Here is a 19,729-nt window from a genome sequence, read left to right as displayed (position 1 = left end):
TTAAAGTGCTCATTGTGTTATTGACTGTGTAAAGGTATTTCAAAGTATTACGCTCTACTGTGCATATGTTTGCAGAACTCCTTATACATGGAGGTGGAGGAGTTGGAACAAAATAATCAAATTTCTCTCAACGTTGAGAGAAGAAGAGGAAGTTTTGGTCGACTGACTGTTCATTGGGCAGCTAACAGTAGTTTGGCAGACATTTACCCCACGTCTGGAGTGGTGAGTAACTTCTGCTGCGTACGCAAAGCATAATACATTAGCACCATTTCTAAAATGCTTTTTTTTTTTTTTTTTTTTTAAGATAATCACTGCTGTTAATTTTGTGTTTAAATGTCGCAATTCAGTGCAGAAATGCAATTTCCTTTACAGGTGACGTTTTCTGAAGGTCAGACTGTAGCCATCATCTCGTTAGCCATAGTAGCAGATGGCTTGCCTGAGTTATCTGAAAGCGTCATAATCGTCATCCGGGATGTCACCACTTTGGGCCTTCAGAACATCCAACAAGGTGCAGTGATTGATAGGCAGCGGGCTCAGGCTCTGCTTACAATCCTACCAAATGGCTCCCCCTACGGCGTGATCGGATGGCATCTGGATTCCCTGTTTACTCTAACACAGGAACCACAGAGTAAGAGCTCAATAAGTGACAGATGCTTACATGTTAATCTATGAGAGATCATTGAGTTAAACTCTCTAATGTTTTATATATCATGTAGTTAACATTTGTCTGATATTTTCAAAGTAATCACTCAACCATCCTTTTATATTCTTTGAAAAACAAAAAGCTACTTTAAGATTTACTACAGCCAAGATGTTTTGATTTGTATGATGGGATGTAATTGGTTTGATTAATCCATGAAATGGTTAAATAATATTTATTAATTAAAGCATTGGAAAAAATATTTATTTAAATGTTCATACCTACTAAGGTAGAATATTTGCATCCTGTCATTTTTTTTTTTTTTTTGGAAGTTTTCCAGATCCATGCAGGGCCTTGTAAAAGTATTTATACAACTTAAATATTTCGTTATTTTGTCATATTATCACCATGATCATTCATGTTATTGTCATTTTTCATATCAGGTATTATAACAATGAATAGGTGTGCATGACATTACTTTTTTTATATATAAAATCTCTAAAGTCTGTGTTCAGATCTGCTTACTCAATAGTTTCCTCTATTGTTCTTTGCAAAATAAGAACAGAATAGTTCAGATCTGAACAACTTCCAATTATCTGCTAAAGAAAAGCATCAAATTTATGCTACTTTTCCTTGGGTTATCAGATGAAATGCCAAGAAAATACATTGAAGTTTGCTGTCGCAAAAGTTAAAGTTGCAAGGCACTGTAGATACTGCGATTATGTGTATCATTTGGTATTTTGGTGTTTATTACTTACCTTAATCTAATTATTTTCCAATCTGTAGGAACTCCAGTCAATGTGACTCTTTCTGTAGTAAGGGAGCAGGGATCATCAGGTCAGGTGATGGTCCATTTCCAGACAAAACCAGCCTTGAACCAACACCCTTCCAATCAGGCTTCTGCAGGAGAAGACTATATAGCCAGAGACGACACCATTATTATGTTCAACGGTGCCACAGTGGCGCTCGTCTCTATCACTATTCTACCGGTGAGGATGGGTGATCAGTAATTAACATTCACAATCTTCTGTTGTTTTTTCACTTTTATTTAATGCACGTGAACATATTATTGTAGGACGATGTCCCAGAGCTTGCAGAAAGTTTCCTGGTAAACATCACTGGAGTGGAGCTAGTAAGTGGGTCTGTTGGAGCGGGCCAGCCAAGTCTAAGGAGGCCTGGGATGGAAGTAGCAGAGATCACCATCCAGGAGAGCGACGATCCAAGAGGGGTTCTGCAGTTCAACATCTCTGAGGTGAGAATGTAAAAAAAAGGTGAATTAAGGGGAGGGGAAAATAGAATATGTGCTCAATAATCTGCCATAAAAAAAAAACATTACTGCCAATCTTGTTCAGGATTTACCTGGAAGTGTGCTGGCCTATGAGATACCACCTCCAGACAATGTCCTTCATCTGTCTGTGGTACGACTTGCCGGCACAAGTGGGAGACTGGTTGCCTACTGGGAGGCTCAGCCGGTCACAGCTGACCTCAACGACTTCACCCCTGCATCGGGAAACATCACTTTTCAAGAGGGCCAGGTAAATCAAGGCGTAGTGTTCTGAGCTGATACAAACATTTCTGAGCATACTATTCAGCGCCTTACATCGTGGGTTGTATATTTCTTGAAACATTAGAAAGAGTCTACTATAGCCATCACCATCTTGGACGATGAACAAATAGAGGCCTCGGAGACCTTCAGAGTGGATTTGCTACGGTTGATCGGCGGCGCTCGCCTTGGACAAGTGACCTTTGTAAATGTTGTGATTCCGTCCAATGACTCTCCTCTCGGACGATTTGGATTTCAAGACTTGGAGGTGAATGTAATATATTTGTTCACCTAACTATAAAAGCACACAATACACAGAAGAGGTTTGTAGCATCTGGAAAATCTCATGTTGCTGATAAATTAAGAGTTAGGACATTTTTTTCCCCTTTATTTTAGAATGTACTGATATGTGTGGTTTTTTTTTTTTGTTTTTTTCTATCTCTCAGATTGTGGTTAGTGAGCCCGAGTTTGTGGATGATCCTTCAGCTGTGGCGACACTCACGGTGGTGCGTAGTTCAGGAGGTGAAGGTGCAGTGGTGCTGGCGTGGCAGGTGGAAGACCAAGCTATGGATGATCTCTCTCCTGTTAATGGGACACTTGTCTTCACTGAGGTTTTGTATAAAATTGCTATTTGCTGATCCACTGTTTATAAGAACCACTTGGGATAAAATTGCAAACGTTATCTACATTTTCTTTTACAGACTGAGCCTGTCAAGTCATTTGTGATCAGAGCCCTTGCTGATAATTTGCTGGAAGCAGATGAACATTTCATTGTTCGCTTGCTTCCTGCTGACAGTGGTGCCATCATCGACCCTTTACACGGTTTGTATTACATAAAAATGCCAAGCTAACAGCATATTAACTTACTGAGGAAATGTACTCAGGTTTATAATATGGCAAATATTCATTGTCCTCTTCATTTTCTGTTGTGTATTATATGGAATAAATTCTCTAACTTAAAAAAACCCTGTTAAAATGAAGTCTTACTTTTTAATTTACTTAATAACTTCTCTAATGGATCTTATGCAGGAGTGGTCACAGTCACCATCAGGGCAGACAAAGCTGCACTAGGGATTATCGGAATAGCAGAGTCATCTCGGAACGTTATCATTGGAGAACCTCACGGAAACTACAACGGGACTGCCGTGGTCAAGTGAGATAATTGCTGTGCTGTGTCTCCAACTGAGAGAGAGAGAGAGAGAAAAAAAGAAGTTTTACATTTTAGCGATGAAACACCTGTTTGTGTTTTTCTGCACAGCCTTGTGCGAGGTCCAGGCGTTTTTGGAGATGTCCAAGTGTATTGGAATATTACTCCAGCTTTGGTTTCTGAATTCGAAACCATTTCTGGGACCGTTGCTATGCGTGATGGTCAGTCTGTTGGCACCATTACTCTTAAGGTACTTAGTGTTTATGGAATTCATTGAAAGAATAATTATGGTCTGTCATAGCATCTGCAAAACATTCAGCATTAAAATTGTCATTTTTTAATAGAAGTTTGTTCATATGAATTATGGTGACAGGTCCTTGATGATGAACTCCCAGAAGAGCGACATGAGTACCGGCTCTCACTGACCTCTGCGACAGTAGGGCTGGAAGTGAGCCCCATTGCCAGGGATGCTAGGGTTACCATGGCAGCAAGTGATCTCCCCCATGGACTTTTCTCTTTCAACCAACTCCAGCTCACAACGAAAGAGGAGGAAATGGTAAGGTCATTATAATTAGACAGACGTGCTTTATTTCACTTAGGGAAATTTCTTGCAGCAGTGTGCTGATACCCTTAAACAACAATGGTTTAATTTTCTATTTATGTTTTTTTTTTTTTTTGTGATTTTTTTTATGCAGGTTAATGTGACAGTGATTCGCTCGTATGGCAGTCTGGGGAGTGTGCTGGTGACTTATCAGACCTCGGGCTACACAGCAGTTAGCGGAACGGACTTTACTCCAGCTTCAGGACGATTACTGTTTACGCCAGGCCAAACGTCACACAGTGTCACAGTGCATATCCGGGATGACAATCTTCCAGAAAGACCCGAACTGTTCTTTGTTAACATTACCCACGTAGAGCTGCTCAATCTCAGGTTATTACATTTTCTAAAATGTGAATGACTACTAGGAATGCCATTTGCCTTCTTGAGTTGTTCTTACTTATTTCTTTTTCTTTGTCTCCCTCTGGTGGTCAGTGCGGTGGACTACACAGTGAGGGAGTCAGGACTGCAGCTGGACCAACCTCCAGCTATTGGAAACATATCTTCTGTTCTTGTGGTTATACAGCAGAATGACAATGTTGAAGGTATCCTGGAGTTCAGGCAGGACTTCCTTAACATTACAGGTAAAACAAAAGCAAACAGAAACAGTTCTGTTATGAAATGTATAGACCCCGATGAATTAAATCTAGACAACTGCTTTGCAATTTTCAGTATGTTGGATTGTTATGTCAGTTTCTATGGTACACACAATTTCAATATTTTCTAAGTTTCAATTGCTTTTATTGAGAAATCCATCCAATAAAATACCCCTATAGGCTACACTTTGTATTGAGATCTGGATTGCCTTCATAACAAATTGAAATACACTGCTCAAAAAATTAAAGGGAACACTCAAATAACACATCCTAGATCTGAATGAATGAAATATTCTCATTGAATACTTTGTTCTGTACAAAGTTGAATGTGCTGACAACAAAATCACACAAAAATCATCAATGGAAATCAAATTTATTAACCAATGGAGGCCTGGATTTGGAGCCACACACAAAATTAAAGTGAAATGTTCCCTTTATTTTTTTGAGCAGTATATTTTGTCCCCTGAGCCAAGTTATAACTTTAGCTTTGTGGCTTGGTGTTCTAGAAATATTGTTCATCTCCAAGCTACTTCTGGAGGAATGAGGAAAAAAATACTCTTATCAGTAGGTTTTGATACCAGTTTAATCATGGCTGGATTGTGAACCAGCTGTGTTAGATAAGAGGAAAGCTCACATATAAATCATCTCACTTTCAACACGACACACAGTTCATTAAGTGGTCACCTTTTTGTCAGATTTTGCCTGACAAAACAGCCAGAAAGGGGCTTGATCGGAAAGAGCAACGTTAACTTTTCTGTCCAGCCCTAACTGTTGACTGATCACTGATGAGAAATAGCTTCTTTGCTGCCCTTACAATATTATTATTATTAGAAATGAGCATTTCCCACTATGTCATTTTGAGGATGATAAAACATTTTGGCTAAGACAGTAAAATGATATGTACAAGTGAGACAAAAGATGCATTTTGACTTGCTATTTTTCCAGTTGAGGAAGATGTGGGCTATGTGCTGATCCCAGTGGTGAGGAGAGTGGATTCCTATGGAACAGTCTCTGCCCACTTTATTTCGAGAGGCTTGAGTGCGACGCCTAATCTCGACTACATCCTGCACAATGACTCGCTGGTGTTTGTCAGTGGCCAGAATATAAGCTTCATCAATGTCACTATTGTAGATGATATGGACAGGTAAGAGGATCGGCTACTTGGACACTATTAAAAAAAAAATAAATAATAAAAAAAATTAATAAAAAATTACATTTTATTTTTGATTCTAACTCAACCAAATAAACTAAATAATACACATTCTTCTTTTTTCAGTGAACCTTCTGAGATATTTGAAATAGTTCTGATTGGATCCACTGGCGGAGCAGTTCTGGGCTCCAATTATGTTGCAAGGGTCACCATTGGCAAGAGTGACTCTCCGAATGGAGAGGTCCGCTTTGTAAATGAAAGTATAATCACAGTGGTGAACCCGGACTCTACTTTGAAGCTGAGTCTTGTTTTGGAAAGAGCTGGAGGCCTTTTGGGAAATGCAACGGTATACTGAATTATTCCGGAGGAGAAAGTATCTTCATCATGTGATCCTCAGGCAGATCTCACTTTGCTCACGTCTTTCCTTTTCACAGGTTGTCTGGAACATCCTCGGTCCAAACAGCAGAGACATTCTGCCTGCTTTAAATACTGACTTTAGAGCTCCTGTGAGTGGCTCTTTCTTTTTTAGAGATGGAGAGGAGAGTTTGGGTATCATAGAGCTGCAGATTCTGCCTCATGGAGAAGTGGAAGTGGAAGAAACATTTGTTATAGAGCTGAGCGTTGTTTCTGGAGAGATGGATGTTGATCCTCAGGCCGGTTCAGTAACACTCAAGGTACTTTGCTAAATATTAGCTCTATATCTCAATCAACACAGGCAACTTCTAACTACAAAATTCTGTCTTTTTCTTTCAGATAGAGAAGTTTGGAGACCCTAATGGTATAGTCCAGTTCACTCCTGATGCTCTTCAACAACGCATCATCAATGAGTCTACAGAGGCAGAAGGCCCACTCAACATTTCCTTGTTGGTCACACGCAGAGAGGGAACCATGGGCAACGTCACAGTGAGATTACACCACAAATCTACATTTTGTCCCTCTCTGTCAAGCAAATGAGTAAAACTGCTAACACAACCATCATTTCCTCCCAGGTCCGGTGGCAGATTCAGAGTGACTCAGATACAACGGGTGACTTCCTGGCCTTAGTGGGCTCTGTGATGATAGTGGAAGGCCACAGGGAGGCAGAGATCATCCTGAGCCTGATGCCTGACGCAGTGCCAGAGCTGGAGGAGATTTACATCGTCCAGCTTGTAGCTGTGGATGGTGGAGGGACTCTGGATGCCAACCCAGACCTGATCAGAACTCAGATAAGGTTTGACATTAGAACTGTGTTAGAATCACTCTGGCACAATGTACTGGGTAATTTGATTAAAGCATACAATTCTGAAACTACTACAGATAGACAGTAAACTAAATAAAACCTATATGAAGTTAGCTTGGAAAATATTTGAAGGTGAGTTGAAGTTGATAATCTTTATAGCCTGTTATTTTCACTTAGTGAATGAACACATTGTACTTAGTGTCACTGAGGGAAACAGAGCTGCTCCATGTGACCTGGGCATAATGATTCACTTTTCTGGCCAAAAACAATGTCTGTACAGACCTTCACAGTGTAATATACCTGTTCACATGAAAGGGACAGAGTTACTGTACATAGATCATTATTGCAAAATCAATTATCCTCTCGTGAAAGTAAATTTGTTCACAGTTCACACTAACCAAAATTTTAAATATAGTATTTTCTCCATTTTTTGTGTTCTTATTGCTTTATATTTGTAAAGTGCTGAAACAAAATGTTGGCAACAGCTTTAAAAGAGAAGTCAAAATTTTGTATTAAGTGTCCTTCCTTTTTCCCCTTTAGGGTGCCTGCTAATGATGATCCCCATGGTGTGTTTTCTCTGGACTCTGGACAGCAGGCTGTAGTGGTGGTGGGTTCAGGGTCTCTGCTCACTAGAGCTCTGGTTGTGAACGTAACGCGACTTGCTGGGCTGTTTGGCAATGCCAGTGTTGGCTATAAGATAAGGGGCAGGGGAACTGAGCTGATGGACATCCAGGAGATGCTGGGAGGCCGAGCTGAAGGAAGGCTGCTTATGGTAGAAGGCCAGCCCTTTAGTCAAATCACAGTCCCCATCAGCAGCCAGGTAAGGATCATAATACTTTTTGACCAACAAATTATGCATTTGGCAAAGTAGTACACTTTTCGTCAAACAATTTGAGCATATACTGTTTTGAAGAATTAATTTTATCTTCACTCTGTCTTTCTGTTATTAGGCATTTTTGTCATTGGGTGAAAGCTTTACAGTAGAGCTGACTGACGTTAGACTTGTCAGCGCTCTCCAAGGCTCTTCGCCGCGTCTGCTTTATGATGGCAGCTCTGCAGCAGTGACCATACCAGAAGATGCTGCGAGCTCAGAGGTGACTTGTGAATGTGTTTGTTTTTTTTTTCTTTTCACATAATAAATCACAAGCTCTAACAGAATAGAATAAAAATATAATTCCTTGCCCCACAGTGGGAAATTGAGGCTCATTTGTGGAGCTAAGAGGATAATAAAAGCAGTGTACTTTTTAATATGATTATTTTTGGATATTATTTCCCTAAATTAATCACTGACATGGATCATGAGTTTCTGACAGCTTCTTATAAATACAAATGAATACTCACATGAGTACACACTTACCATTCAGGTGACTTAAATCAAGTAATCAGAAGTGAATGAATAATGAAGTGAACAAGTTTAATAATTTTCAGTACATTTTTAATTTAATGCAAGTCACTCACATTTTTTAATGTAGTTCTAAGTATGTACACAGGGAAAATTATCTGAGCACTGCAGTGTCATTTCTCAGAATTATAACTTAAAAAAACATTTTTCTAACTCATTAACCATTTCATTTTAAGCTAGGGTGTCAAGTTTTTCTTGCTTTAGCATTATTTTTATTTGCAAAAAATACATTTTTATATATATTTTGTAAATAATCAGTGCAGAGTACCATTACATTCTGCAAAATAAAAATTGAAGGCCTTCAACTTCATAATATAACAATCAGATGTCTGAATCAGTTATATGTCAATCATCTATTTTTGTATGCATTATTCCAACCCTATGTAGCAGAATAATGCTTTTTTGGGGGGTTCTAAAATGGCTTTGATTTTATTTTAGTGATTTTAACATTTTATTTTTATCTGTTTTACATGAGTCTTCCTTTACAGCTTAGACAATTGGCACTCTCGAGAACCTGGTTTTGATTTAATTAAAGCATCACATGTATTATAAGACAAATTTTTTTTTTTTTACATTACACTTGTAGCATTACATTTTCTGCAGGGAAATTCAGGTGTCACAGCAGAAGGTTCAGTGAGAGCAGCATGGATATTCACAAAAAAGTAATATAAAAATAGGAATAGAATGGACTGGGTGTCTCGGTGTGTAGTGTGTGTGCACAACATATGCAGAGGTTGTAGTCCTCAACATGGTTGTCCTGGTTTGTCTCAGGACATTTGCTGCATGACTTCCCATTTTCTCTCCCCTGTCCTTACTTATTCTTAAATAAATGCCAATAGACCCTAAAATATCTTAAAGAATAAAAGACAAATATACAGCAAAAAAAAATAATATTTAAAATAGTTTATGTCTGTTTATGTCTTATTCTTTACTGTAGTCTCTGTAAAATATAAATAGTTTAGGACCAAGCATGTTACCTTGCGGTATACCACATGTAATTTTAGAAAATCAGAGATTGTATTCTTTCTCTGTCCAAGCTGCTGTCTAATATGACGTTAGCTGTTTATCCAAGACAATGTGATTAACTTAACCCCTGATTTATTATCTAATTTCTCTTGTACTTATTCAGGTTGGATTTGCCTCACTGGCTCTGCAAGTTTTAAGTGTAGAAATAGGAACATGTGAGGCAAAGCTGACTCGAACGGGGCGTTTTGGTAACGTGACAGTGCAGTGGAAAGCTGGTTATCCTTCAGGGCAGAATCCATCTGGGTTCAAAACTGGGAAAATAGTTCCAAACTCAGGTAGGATACTTTGAAATGGATCAAGTTTAGTAATAAAATATCAACAAATGAATCAGTATAATTTCTGTGTTTGTGAACCACAGATATTATTATGTCAAATCTTTCTACAGATTCTAACTGTTGTGTACTTTCATTGTATTTAGGTTCTCTCACCTTGGCTCACGGAGAAAAGACTAAGGCCATAGCTTTTACAGCTGTTGCTGATCCATCAGAGGCTGCTTCCTATGCTATTCACCTCGCCAATCCTACATCAGACATTGGTGGACAGGGTGCTGTTAAGTTAAGGTAGTAGCTTAAAGAAGGCTTTAGGCAACACTTGAACATTCAACTAACTGTTACTGGACTCTTAAGTCTGTCTGCCTTTGTTGACAGGTCAGGCTTTACTGTGGCAGAAGTGGAACCATTGGGTATTTACCAGTTTGCTCCTGATTCCCGGCAACTTGTTATCGCAGAGGACATCCAGACAATAACACTTTACGTTCAGAAGCTCTACGGGTCTCGCAGTAACACGACCTACCTGTCCTACACTACATCAGGGGGCAGCGCCGCGGCAGGAGAGGATTTTGTCGCTGTGTCAGCTGGCCGAACGCTGTTCGACTCACCTCGACAAACAAACGCTTCCTTTCACCTTTCAATCGTTGACGATGCCCTGTCAGAGCCCGACGAGTACTTTTACGTCAACTTGACGCATGTTGAGATCCCTACTCCAAATTTAACCTGGGCAGATGCGCCCCCTCGCATCCATCCACAGCACAGGGTGTCTACTGTCACCATTCTGGCCAGTGATCTAACTGGTGGAGTTTTGAGCATTGGACCTGAGCTCGTCCAGGTGCAAGAGGACAGAGACGAGGCAAACCAGCAGGAGCGGAGGGTTGTGCTGCGGGTGCGCAGGTCAGATGGTGTCGCAGGGACTGTGAGGGTTCGGGTCCAGGCGTACGGAGGTCCGTTTTCTTTTACAGCAGCAATTATTAATGCCTATTAAGCCTGTAGTTTTTCTCAAGCTTGTGCTGATATGTTACGTCACTCAGATGGAAGTACAACACGTCCTCCCTTCACTCTGGAGCCCGACAGAGCTCTCGCAAAGGAAGAGCAGGACTTTCGATTGGAGTCCACTGTAGTGTCTTTGGAAGATGGCGAGGAAGAGAGGGAAGTTGTCCTCATCATCCTGGATGACTCTGAGCCGGAGGGACAGGAAGTATTCTTCATCTACCTCAGTGATCCAGAGGGAGGAGCTCAGATCGCTGACAGACCGTCCCAGGGCTTTGGATCATTTGTAAAGATCACTATCCTTGGTAAAACATAAAACTCTTCTGACTTGTTTGTAAATTTAAAAAAAAAAAAAAGTACATGTGCAAATAAATAATCTTGACATAAGCTATTATTTAGTGGTGTATATAAATGAGTATTTACAGTTTTATTAGGTGTGTATTCTGAGCTCATTTGCTGTTGTTTGCACTTTGTCATGTATTTCCATGATTGACACACTAATGAAGATTAAGGTTTCAACAAATAGCCCACAATTTCTAATTTAGGTTTGAAGTTATACTTCTAAAATCATTGTTTGTTTTTTTTATTATTATTTTATTAATTAGTGTGTGTTGCTCTCTTTTAATCCACTTTTATTTTTCATACCTCCTTCTTTCCAAATTAGGGAGTGACCTTCATAACGGTATTGTAGGCTTTACTCTCGGCTCCTTGATGGGTCAAGTTCTCGATGAAGATTCAGTGAACAGAACTGCTCTGCTCTACCTACAGAGACAGAAAAACAGGTAATGAAATAATAATGGAGTTTTTCGAATTAGTAGCCCGAAAATGAATCTCGTCTACTGGAATTTGATTTATTGTTCATAAAGAACGATGTGTTTTCTTTTGCTGCTTAGAGCTTTTGAAGATTTGCAGGTCTTCTGGAGGGCTACCTTCAGTGAGGAATCTTTAAGCCTGGTTAAAGATGGAGTCAACCTAACCTCACAGCTTGTGCAGACTTCAGGAGTGGCCATTTGTCGGAGAGGAGAGATCTTCTGTGCTCTCCTTCTGGAGGTTCTGGATGACGTGGTAAAATACCCTCAGCAAAAACCTGCATTATATCATTTTATTTGTGTTTTTCACGTTTGAATATTAGTCACACATCTGCTTTACTTCAGGAACCAGAATACCAGGCCTGGTTCTTGGTGGAGATTTATCAAGTGGGAGCTGGTGCCTCCATCAACGACACAACCCGTTTCGCCAACATCACCTTGGCGGAGAGCGACAATCCGCAGGGTGTTGTGTACTTCTCTGTGGGTCATAGACTGCCAGTCACTACTGTGATGACCACAAGGCTCAGCCTGCAGCTCTACAGGCAAGCGAGCACAGCTTCAGCCATGACTCTTCAGTATCACACAGTGGTAAGAGATCATGTACTTTGTTTCTAAGGTTTATTTACCAGAAATGGTACTCAGGATGTATTGGTAAAGTTATGACATGACAAACCACATACTACAAACGATGCTTACATATTCAGTGTTTCCAACTAAATATCCACAGAAAGATTTGACTACTTTTAAGTCTTTTAGAAGTCTTTAAAAATGTTCAAGTAGATGTTTTTCTGAATATGTAGGTCATTTGTCAAGGAGTTCCAGTTATACAGTTATGCATAATTAAATGCCTTTTTTTCAAACTCTGCACAAACCTTTGGTACATACAGCAAAAAGAACATCTTGGGGCCCAAAAGTGCAACCACATGGATTTTCCTGATGCATGTAGGTCTGAGGACATGAAACCAAAATACGCTTAGTGATTAAAATGCACTAGTCCCTCAGTCTGCAGAAGGATAAGCCAAACCATCTGACGCAAACATGTAACAGACAATACTGTATTTTAAAATATGTCATAACCCTCAAGGATTCATGATAAACTGTATCAAAAGCATGCATGTTTTAGAAAGGGATCCACAATTAGTTTTAGCAACAGACTTCATTTGATGAGAAATATTATTTTTTTTTAGATGTAAAAACAATACATCCAAAATGTAGGCTGTTGTGTCTGGTCAGTTGTTCAGAGTCTGGTTGTCGGTTCGGTGCCGGGTCTGTCATTTTATATTCAGTACCAGCAGCAGTAGAAGAGCGTCCAGCGCTGCCTGTCTCTGATGTTTCGCTTGCTAGCTGCTGGCAGGGTTTAGGCGCTTTGTGGATAAAAACTGTCTGCACTGCGTTTGGTTTCCCTGTCATCATGAAATTCAAAAAGCCAAAGTTTTCCCCGTGTTCTACCTCAAAAATTACATTTTTCTGAAGGTTGATGTTTTGTTTTGTCTGCACCCAGATCAATTGCTTGCACTATACGAAGTAAATGCTTTTGATATTGGAGATTAAAGGCAGTCTCTAGTCTACTCCAAAAAAAAAAAAAAAAAACCCTTTCGGACACATTTGGTGATGTGCTTTCATCTCTTAGAGGATGTGGATGATAAAAGCCAGGAGTAGTGCAGAAGGACTTTCACCAAAGATAATACGGTGTGGTCAGTATGTCTCATAAACAAACATTACAGAGAGAGTTCGGACTCGGTGAGCTCTGTTCTTCAACAGAAGTGCATTTAAGTAAAAGTCTGATGTACAGGCAGTTCTAATAATCGCTGGTAATAATCACAGTGCTTCTTTGAATGTCAAAGACGTGTTTCATTCTGCTTTAGGAACTTAACAAGGAAGAGATGGTTGGTCCTTATGTCATCTGGCCTGCTAAAGCGGGCATGGATTTTCCTAAACAAGAGGGTCAAGTGACCTTTGAACCTGGGAGCCACGTGTCAACACTAGACATCTACTTGACGCCGGACCTCGCCTCGTCTTCACCCACACCGAAGCGCTTCCAGGTGGAGCTTTACAGTCCTTCAGGAGGAGCCAGTGTTCACTCCCAGTTTGGACGGGCCAATGTGACTCTGGTGTCAAACGCGGCAAGTCAGTCTGTGTGGGCCTTGTTGGATCCGTTACATCAGCCTCTCAACCCAACAATAATAAATCAGGTGCTGCAAGGACTTAAGAGTAAATCCACATCGGCTCTCTCTCGTGAGCAGATGACAGCTGTTCTTGAAACCCTTGGGAAGGTAAGAGGTTACAGTAGAAACCAGCTGTTTTATACACAATCCATTTGATAATCTAGTAAAGACAAGACACAAGCAGCTGAAATACACTTTCTCCACATGGAGGAAGAACTGATCCTTAGAGATAATGTCATTCAGAGAGAGCTTGGAGTAGAGCCGCTGCTCCTTTCCGTAAGAAAGAAAAAAAAAATCATCTTACTACTTTATGCAAAAAGGTGCACATTTGAATTACAGGTGTTCATTTTAAAAAGATTTCAAATGTCACTCAACATGATTCTAAGTGACTGAATGACGCTGAAAAGATACATCGTTGTAATTCAACATACATCATTTTTTTGTGAAGTATTTCATTTGTTTTTATCAGGTTGCATTCAAAGCTGTTCTGTTTCTTGATGCAGGTACTTGCGGAGGCAGAGCAGACTCCCCTACATTCAAGCAGCCAAAATTTGACCTTTGACCTACTATGCGTTCTGGCCAATCCTAGCCGTATTGACACCCGAGGTCTCAGTCACCTTGTTGAGGTGGCAGAGCGATTCGCTTTCTCCCTTATCTCTCATCTCCAGTGTGAGATGTAAGTGTTTTGCATTAAAACTCAGCGTTTTAGTGAAATACACAACCACAATCCTTAATATTACAAATGTTTCCTTTTTTTTTTTTTCATTTTCTACAGAATGGGCACTGTCATGGAAACATGCCCATTTATGACCATATCTGCCTTCCAGTGGTACCCAACCCAAATTAATGGACACAAATACAGGGGCCGTAATGCTGACTTCTTCCAGCTTCCAGATGCGCTGCTGCCTGTGCCAGCAGCCTCGTCAGCAGACTGCAGGAACCTCAGCAGGATTCAGCTGACCGAGTTCAGGACTGAACACTGGTTTCTTACCAATCATACAGTCACAGCTGTTAGTGGGAAGGTAGGAAACTTCTTGCGCAATTTGAACTAATTCGTGCGGATAATTATTTTACTTAAGATTTCTTTTCAAACACTAGGTGGCAGCATTGTCACAAAAATATAAAATATCTTAATCGTTTTAGACTCTGACGCTGATCTCCCTGCCGCTGCTGCTTCTGTTTGCAGGTATTTTCAGTTAGTCTCCAGGAGAGAGGGTCACGACCCCTAGAAGACGGCAATGAGGTGATATATCGGGTCAACGCTCCTGGTCAGCAAGTTAAACCAGGAGCATCTGTGTGCCTTCTTTGGAACCAAACCACTGCAAGGTGAAAACACTTGTGATCAGAGTCATGTACTGATAGACATATGTTTGTCACAAAATTAGGGTTAACTATTTCAGGGTGCGATGAAAAACAAGTCTCTGTTAACATGTTTTGGGACCTGTTCGTATCAGTGGGACAGTAGTTGTTGTGCAATAAGAAGGTTATTGGTTCCATTCCAGCTTTTTTTTGTCACATATGATGTGATCTGGCAAGACATTTAACCCTAAAAAACCAGTGTATAATTGTGCGAGTCTGTAGTGTAAAGTATTTGAGTGGTTAATGTGACTGGAAGGGTGTATATTAATTCAATCCACTTACCTGTAATTTGCTTGTACAGGCTTAACTTTCCATTAAAACCGTTCATATTATGTCATTACTTTTAGTAAAGGAATCCATCTTTAAAATATATGTCAGCACTTACTTGCCTGAAGGTTTTGGCCTAAGGCTGTTTAAGGTCCTCATTTACAGTTTGGCACTGGGCAGCTGGTTTGGATTTGTCTTTGACACACCAAATTATAATAAAAAGTTGAAAACAGTAAATGACAGGTGAATTTCTTATTTGGGATATAAAGCTCCTTAGAAATGTATTCATATCACTTATAATCATCCTAACTGTGTTCACTACAAACTCTATCGTATGGTTTTATTCTTGCAAGTGAAAATCAGAAAAAAATGTGGTGTGCATTTGCAGTTGATCACTGCCTTCATTTTTCAAATAAAGAAATTAGCAAAGACCAAATGAGGTAAACTGCATGAATTCATCTGGGTTAGGATCAAAATAGAAGAGGTTGATTATTTCATTGTGCGACATGCTCTACGTCCCCCCCGCCACTCACACATATCAACAACGCTTCAGTGACATATATTCCCCACCATCAATTTACTTAATTATGACTTTAGTTGCACAGATAAATTCTGTACTGTTTTCCCAAGCACAGAAAAAGCAATGTTTTATGATATTTTCCCTTTAAATAGCCAGCAATGGCTGAGTTAGATGTCACTGACTCCGGCTCTCGCTGCCTCAACCTCTCTAATTTCCTTCTTTCTTTATTTCTCAGCTATTAACTTTTATTTTGTGACAAGGAACAGTTTCCTTTCCGGTGAAAAGTCCAAGTTCGGTCTCTTATTAAGGCTCCTTAAAGGCCAGAGCATGTCTTTTTCTGTTCTCATATTTGGACATTCCAGCTGCTGCACTCTGTGTCCTCCCACCCAGAGTCAGTTTCTGGAGGACATTTCTAGGGCGTGGAATGGGAACACTTGGCTGGAACACGCTGTTACAAGTTAAAAATTGGCAGGTTTGGTTTGGCCAGTGAAGCTGTTTGGGATGAATAAACACAAGGGAAGAGAAAATACATGTGAGGCCGAGAGTTCAAAAGGCTGAGAAGAAACAACCATTATGATTAGTTAGCTGTTTCCGCAAATCCCACACAAATCGGAAAAACGTATATGTTGTCTATTTTCTTAGATTTTCATCGCTGTAAAGACCCTTTTCCAGATGTTTTTCTTTGCTTGAGAAATCTTAATCCCCCTTGTGCAACTCACACATACTTTAAATTCTATTTTCAGGTGGGTGAGATCTAAAAATCCTCAAACATTAAGGGGAAAAGTATAAAGAAATATGTAATCTCAACCTGCTTTGTCTCCTCTCTTAAACTCTCCTTTCTGCTAGCTGGTCATCTGATGGACACTACTGCAGGGTTGTGAAGGAAAGTGGCAGTTATGTGGAGTGTGCATGCTCCCACTTGTCTGTCTATGCAGCGCATGCAGAGTTTGTTGCACTTGCATCCTACAACGAGGCCTTCTTTGCGTCAGGATTTATTTGTATCTCAGGTATGAAAGACTTTTTTTTTTTATTTCTCTTTCAAATATTTCATTTGTGAAAGATAAATCAAATATGCTCCAACTAAAGGCTTATATTCAGGTTTTAGTTTGGGGTTTAATTTGTCATATTGGTCCCTATGGATATCTTAATAAGTTGTAATAAATTAGCAATGCATTTTTCATTTTTTTAGGGTTTGCATTGGCCATCGTATCCCATGTACTGTGCTCCCATTCTCCCATGTTTGCTGCCAAACTGCTCACTCACATGTTGGTGGCCTGCCTTGGAACTCAGGTAACGTTTTGGCTTTTTGATTTAACTTAACACAAATTCACACCTGATTTTTATGTTATCCTTAAAAGTCGATACAAGCAGGATAAATGAAATAGGTGCATTACTCTATAAACACACATCCCCATTGGGACTCATGACGCTCACACGTGTCGGCGTCTCTATGCCGTGGAGATGCTTTGTTTTCAACAGTGGTGCGGATAAAGACTGGTTGGAGTCTGGAAAAGACATAAAAGTTGGGTGTGAATTAAATCTACCAAAGATTAAATCAAACATGTTAGTACAACCTAATCCTAATCTGGTAGAGGAATATCCCAGTTCTATTGGAGCGTCTAAATAGTCTACCAAATTTTTATTAAAAAGAAAAAAAAAAGAAAAAGAATAAATACTGTATAATTGATAGAGGTTGTAACATAGCAAAACCTGAAAAATGTCCAGGGGTATGAATACTTCTGCAGGGTATTACAAGCAAAAAGGCTGCTGGATGTGAATAAATCATGATCAATGTGTTGATCTTGATCTTATTTCAAATCGCTAAATTAAATCAAAACGCAGACAGCGAATGAGAGCAAACACATGCACAGAGAAACACATGCATGCTGCCAAGCCATCTCTTTGGCCTGCAAGATATCTCACAGGTATTTTTCTTGGAAATGTGCATGGATGTGAATACACACATCATCACATATCATCAATTGCACAGTTTGCGGGCTGCTGCGTCCTGACAACGCAGCCATGTCCACCCCGCACCTGCGGCCATTAGAAACGCAACCATTGAGTGAGATAGATATGTAGCTACAGGTCAGTCCTTCATCTGGTTCTGATCGTGTGTGTGTGTATGTGTGTGTGTGTGTGTGTGAGATTGTGTGCGTCTGTGCGTGAGTGAGTGCGGGACTGGTAATTTTCCACTGATCCCCTCTGTCCTCATTGGTTGACAAACACAATCAACTCTGAAGTAGACTTCAGGGGCTAGCCTCCACAGTCTTGACCCGTTTATGGCCCAGGCAGAACCTGAAAGGGTTTTGGATGGAAAATTCCAGCCCGTTCTCTCACTTTAATACTCGACTGTACTTTGAGGCTTTCTTTCCCCTCGATTGTGCCGATGCTTTAGCGGTCCCGTTGCAGTTCTCCGGCTCCCGAGCCAAGATCCGTTAATGAAAGGGAGGTTCAATGTCCAGATTCACAAGCTGGAGCTCCAGCTAAATGTGTTATCACCTAATGAGGTGGACCCCTCAAGACAGGAGGCCGTCTAGTCGTGCCAGCAATCATTTGGAAGCGATGATGGCTGCAAGTGTGCTGGTGTGCTCAATAAGAGATCAGCCCACATGTTCCTTCACACAATCTCTTTGTCTTGGAAATGAAATGGGTGATACGAAAATACTTATGTTTAAATCAACCTCCCCCCACCAATAGGTAATTTGTATATGCAGTTTTGTTCTCACTGTTCCCTGGTTTCCTTTCAGCCCTGGCCAAGCAGCTGTCACTGGTGTCAGGCTATTCTGTCATCCTTGTAGGCTAGTCACTGGTCCTCCTACACTTCCAGATTTTATATTTTTGGATTAGATTATTGTTTTACTTGTAAAAAAAAATGAGTGAACTTGAACTGGTAAAAAAAAAAAGGTAAAACTGCTTTGATTTCCTTAAATCTTTGTAAAATGACCTCCTTTACCCCTACGCTCATCTGTATGAATATTATAGTGTAAAAAAGTTTAATGTTTTTCAGATTAGAACAATGACCCAGTGATTACTTACAGTAGAGCATGTGTTAAAAATTTGAATTTATGGTCGTATCTACCTCTATTTCTTAAGAGTACCTTCACCAGTGGCACCTCTACCGTAAACGTTTTAGTTGCTACCAACCGTCCTCACATTTCTTGCTGGATTTTTTTTCTTTTTTTCTGCTGTGCTTGACCGAATTGTTTGAGTTCATTTAAGGTGGCTGATTTCATAGCATGCCTTTTAAGTACAAAGGCTTTCCCATGAGGTTGGATTTTATTGTTAGCCTGCTCTATCAATCTCAAAACTACTCTTAATGTGTGTTTAGGATGATTGTTTTACTGGAAAACCCAAATTAGTCCAGGTCTAAACCATATGAACCAAACAATCACCCGAAAAGGAAATTGGTCAGGATGTTCAAGAACAACCATAAACTGCAAACCACTGAAGGACTTCTGTTACTGTCCACCAGAAAGAAAGTAAGGTTTCAGTCACCGTGTGCCAGAGGGTTTCCGTCGTCTAAGCACCATTCTGAGCATCCGTTTTGCTGCCAGTGACACTGGTGCCCTAACCAAGGAGAACGGAATAATGAACTATCTCCAAGTGTAGCAACTTCACTGGTCTACGCTTGAAAAGTGATAAATAAAACTACTAGGCTTCAACGAGGACCTTTGTAATGCTCTGGTCCTTTCATGCTTGGGCAAGGCTTAATGCTTAAAAGCAGAGTCTGTGTCAGGAAACGAAGCAGTTTTAATAAACTCCCATTTCTGTCAGTAGCGACACTCTGAGCTGCACCTGCAATAACAGACACTTGCTGATGGCTACAGAAATTCATGATCAAAGTGCAGCTTGCTAAGGGCCATTTATTCAAATATTAGTAGGCGTGTATTATATTTATTTGAGTTTTATTTCAACTTACATGTTGAATCCTGTGCAGTTTAGAGAAATGATCACTGAAGCTGTGTGGTAAATTTGCAAAGAGTCTGAACAGTGTTCAGCTTTTTTTTTTTTTTTTTTTTTTTT

General features: G+C 40.0%; 1 protein-coding gene across 2 annotated transcripts in view; it reads left to right on the top strand.

The window, feature by feature from the left end:
* Nucleotides 1-19,729, top strand: part of LOC106941666 (G-protein coupled receptor 98-like) — a 122,763-nt gene that overhangs the window by 68,240 nt on the left and 34,794 nt on the right. For both annotated transcript variants that reach the window (XM_015024764.1, XM_015024755.1), the window contains 33 exons: nt 76-222; nt 373-628; nt 1,427-1,629; nt 1,716-1,892; nt 1,993-2,175; nt 2,272-2,451; nt 2,630-2,794; nt 2,885-3,005; nt 3,213-3,336; nt 3,442-3,580; nt 3,704-3,886; nt 4,026-4,261; nt 4,364-4,512; nt 5,470-5,668; nt 5,801-6,020; nt 6,109-6,348; nt 6,428-6,577; nt 6,664-6,884; nt 7,434-7,713; nt 7,844-7,987; nt 9,425-9,596; nt 9,740-9,881; nt 9,969-10,537; nt 10,625-10,888; nt 11,248-11,365; nt 11,477-11,648; nt 11,738-11,980; nt 13,258-13,665; nt 14,061-14,233; nt 14,333-14,579; nt 14,744-14,883; nt 16,550-16,710; nt 16,893-16,993. In XM_015024764.1, the coding sequence (XP_014880250.1) occupies nt 76-222; nt 373-628; nt 1,427-1,629; nt 1,716-1,892; nt 1,993-2,175; nt 2,272-2,451; nt 2,630-2,794; nt 2,885-3,005; nt 3,213-3,336; nt 3,442-3,580; nt 3,704-3,886; nt 4,026-4,261; nt 4,364-4,512; nt 5,470-5,668; nt 5,801-6,020; nt 6,109-6,348; nt 6,428-6,577; nt 6,664-6,884; nt 7,434-7,713; nt 7,844-7,987; nt 9,425-9,596; nt 9,740-9,881; nt 9,969-10,537; nt 10,625-10,888; nt 11,248-11,365; nt 11,477-11,648; nt 11,738-11,980; nt 13,258-13,665; nt 14,061-14,233; nt 14,333-14,579; nt 14,744-14,883; nt 16,550-16,710; nt 16,893-16,993 (6,627 nt within the window). The remainder of the gene's footprint in view (nt 1-75; nt 223-372; nt 629-1,426; nt 1,630-1,715; nt 1,893-1,992; nt 2,176-2,271; nt 2,452-2,629; nt 2,795-2,884; nt 3,006-3,212; nt 3,337-3,441; nt 3,581-3,703; nt 3,887-4,025; nt 4,262-4,363; nt 4,513-5,469; nt 5,669-5,800; nt 6,021-6,108; nt 6,349-6,427; nt 6,578-6,663; nt 6,885-7,433; nt 7,714-7,843; nt 7,988-9,424; nt 9,597-9,739; nt 9,882-9,968; nt 10,538-10,624; nt 10,889-11,247; nt 11,366-11,476; nt 11,649-11,737; nt 11,981-13,257; nt 13,666-14,060; nt 14,234-14,332; nt 14,580-14,743; nt 14,884-16,549; nt 16,711-16,892; nt 16,994-19,729) is intronic.

This window comes from Poecilia latipinna, unplaced genomic scaffold, assembly GCF_001443285.1.
Source record: "Poecilia latipinna isolate Pla-1442-1.1 unplaced genomic scaffold, P_latipinna-1.0 Scaffold94, whole genome shotgun sequence".
NCBI lineage: Eukaryota > Metazoa > Chordata > Actinopteri > Cyprinodontiformes > Poeciliidae > Poecilia > Poecilia latipinna.
This window is presented reverse-complemented; position numbering and strand designations above follow the sequence as displayed.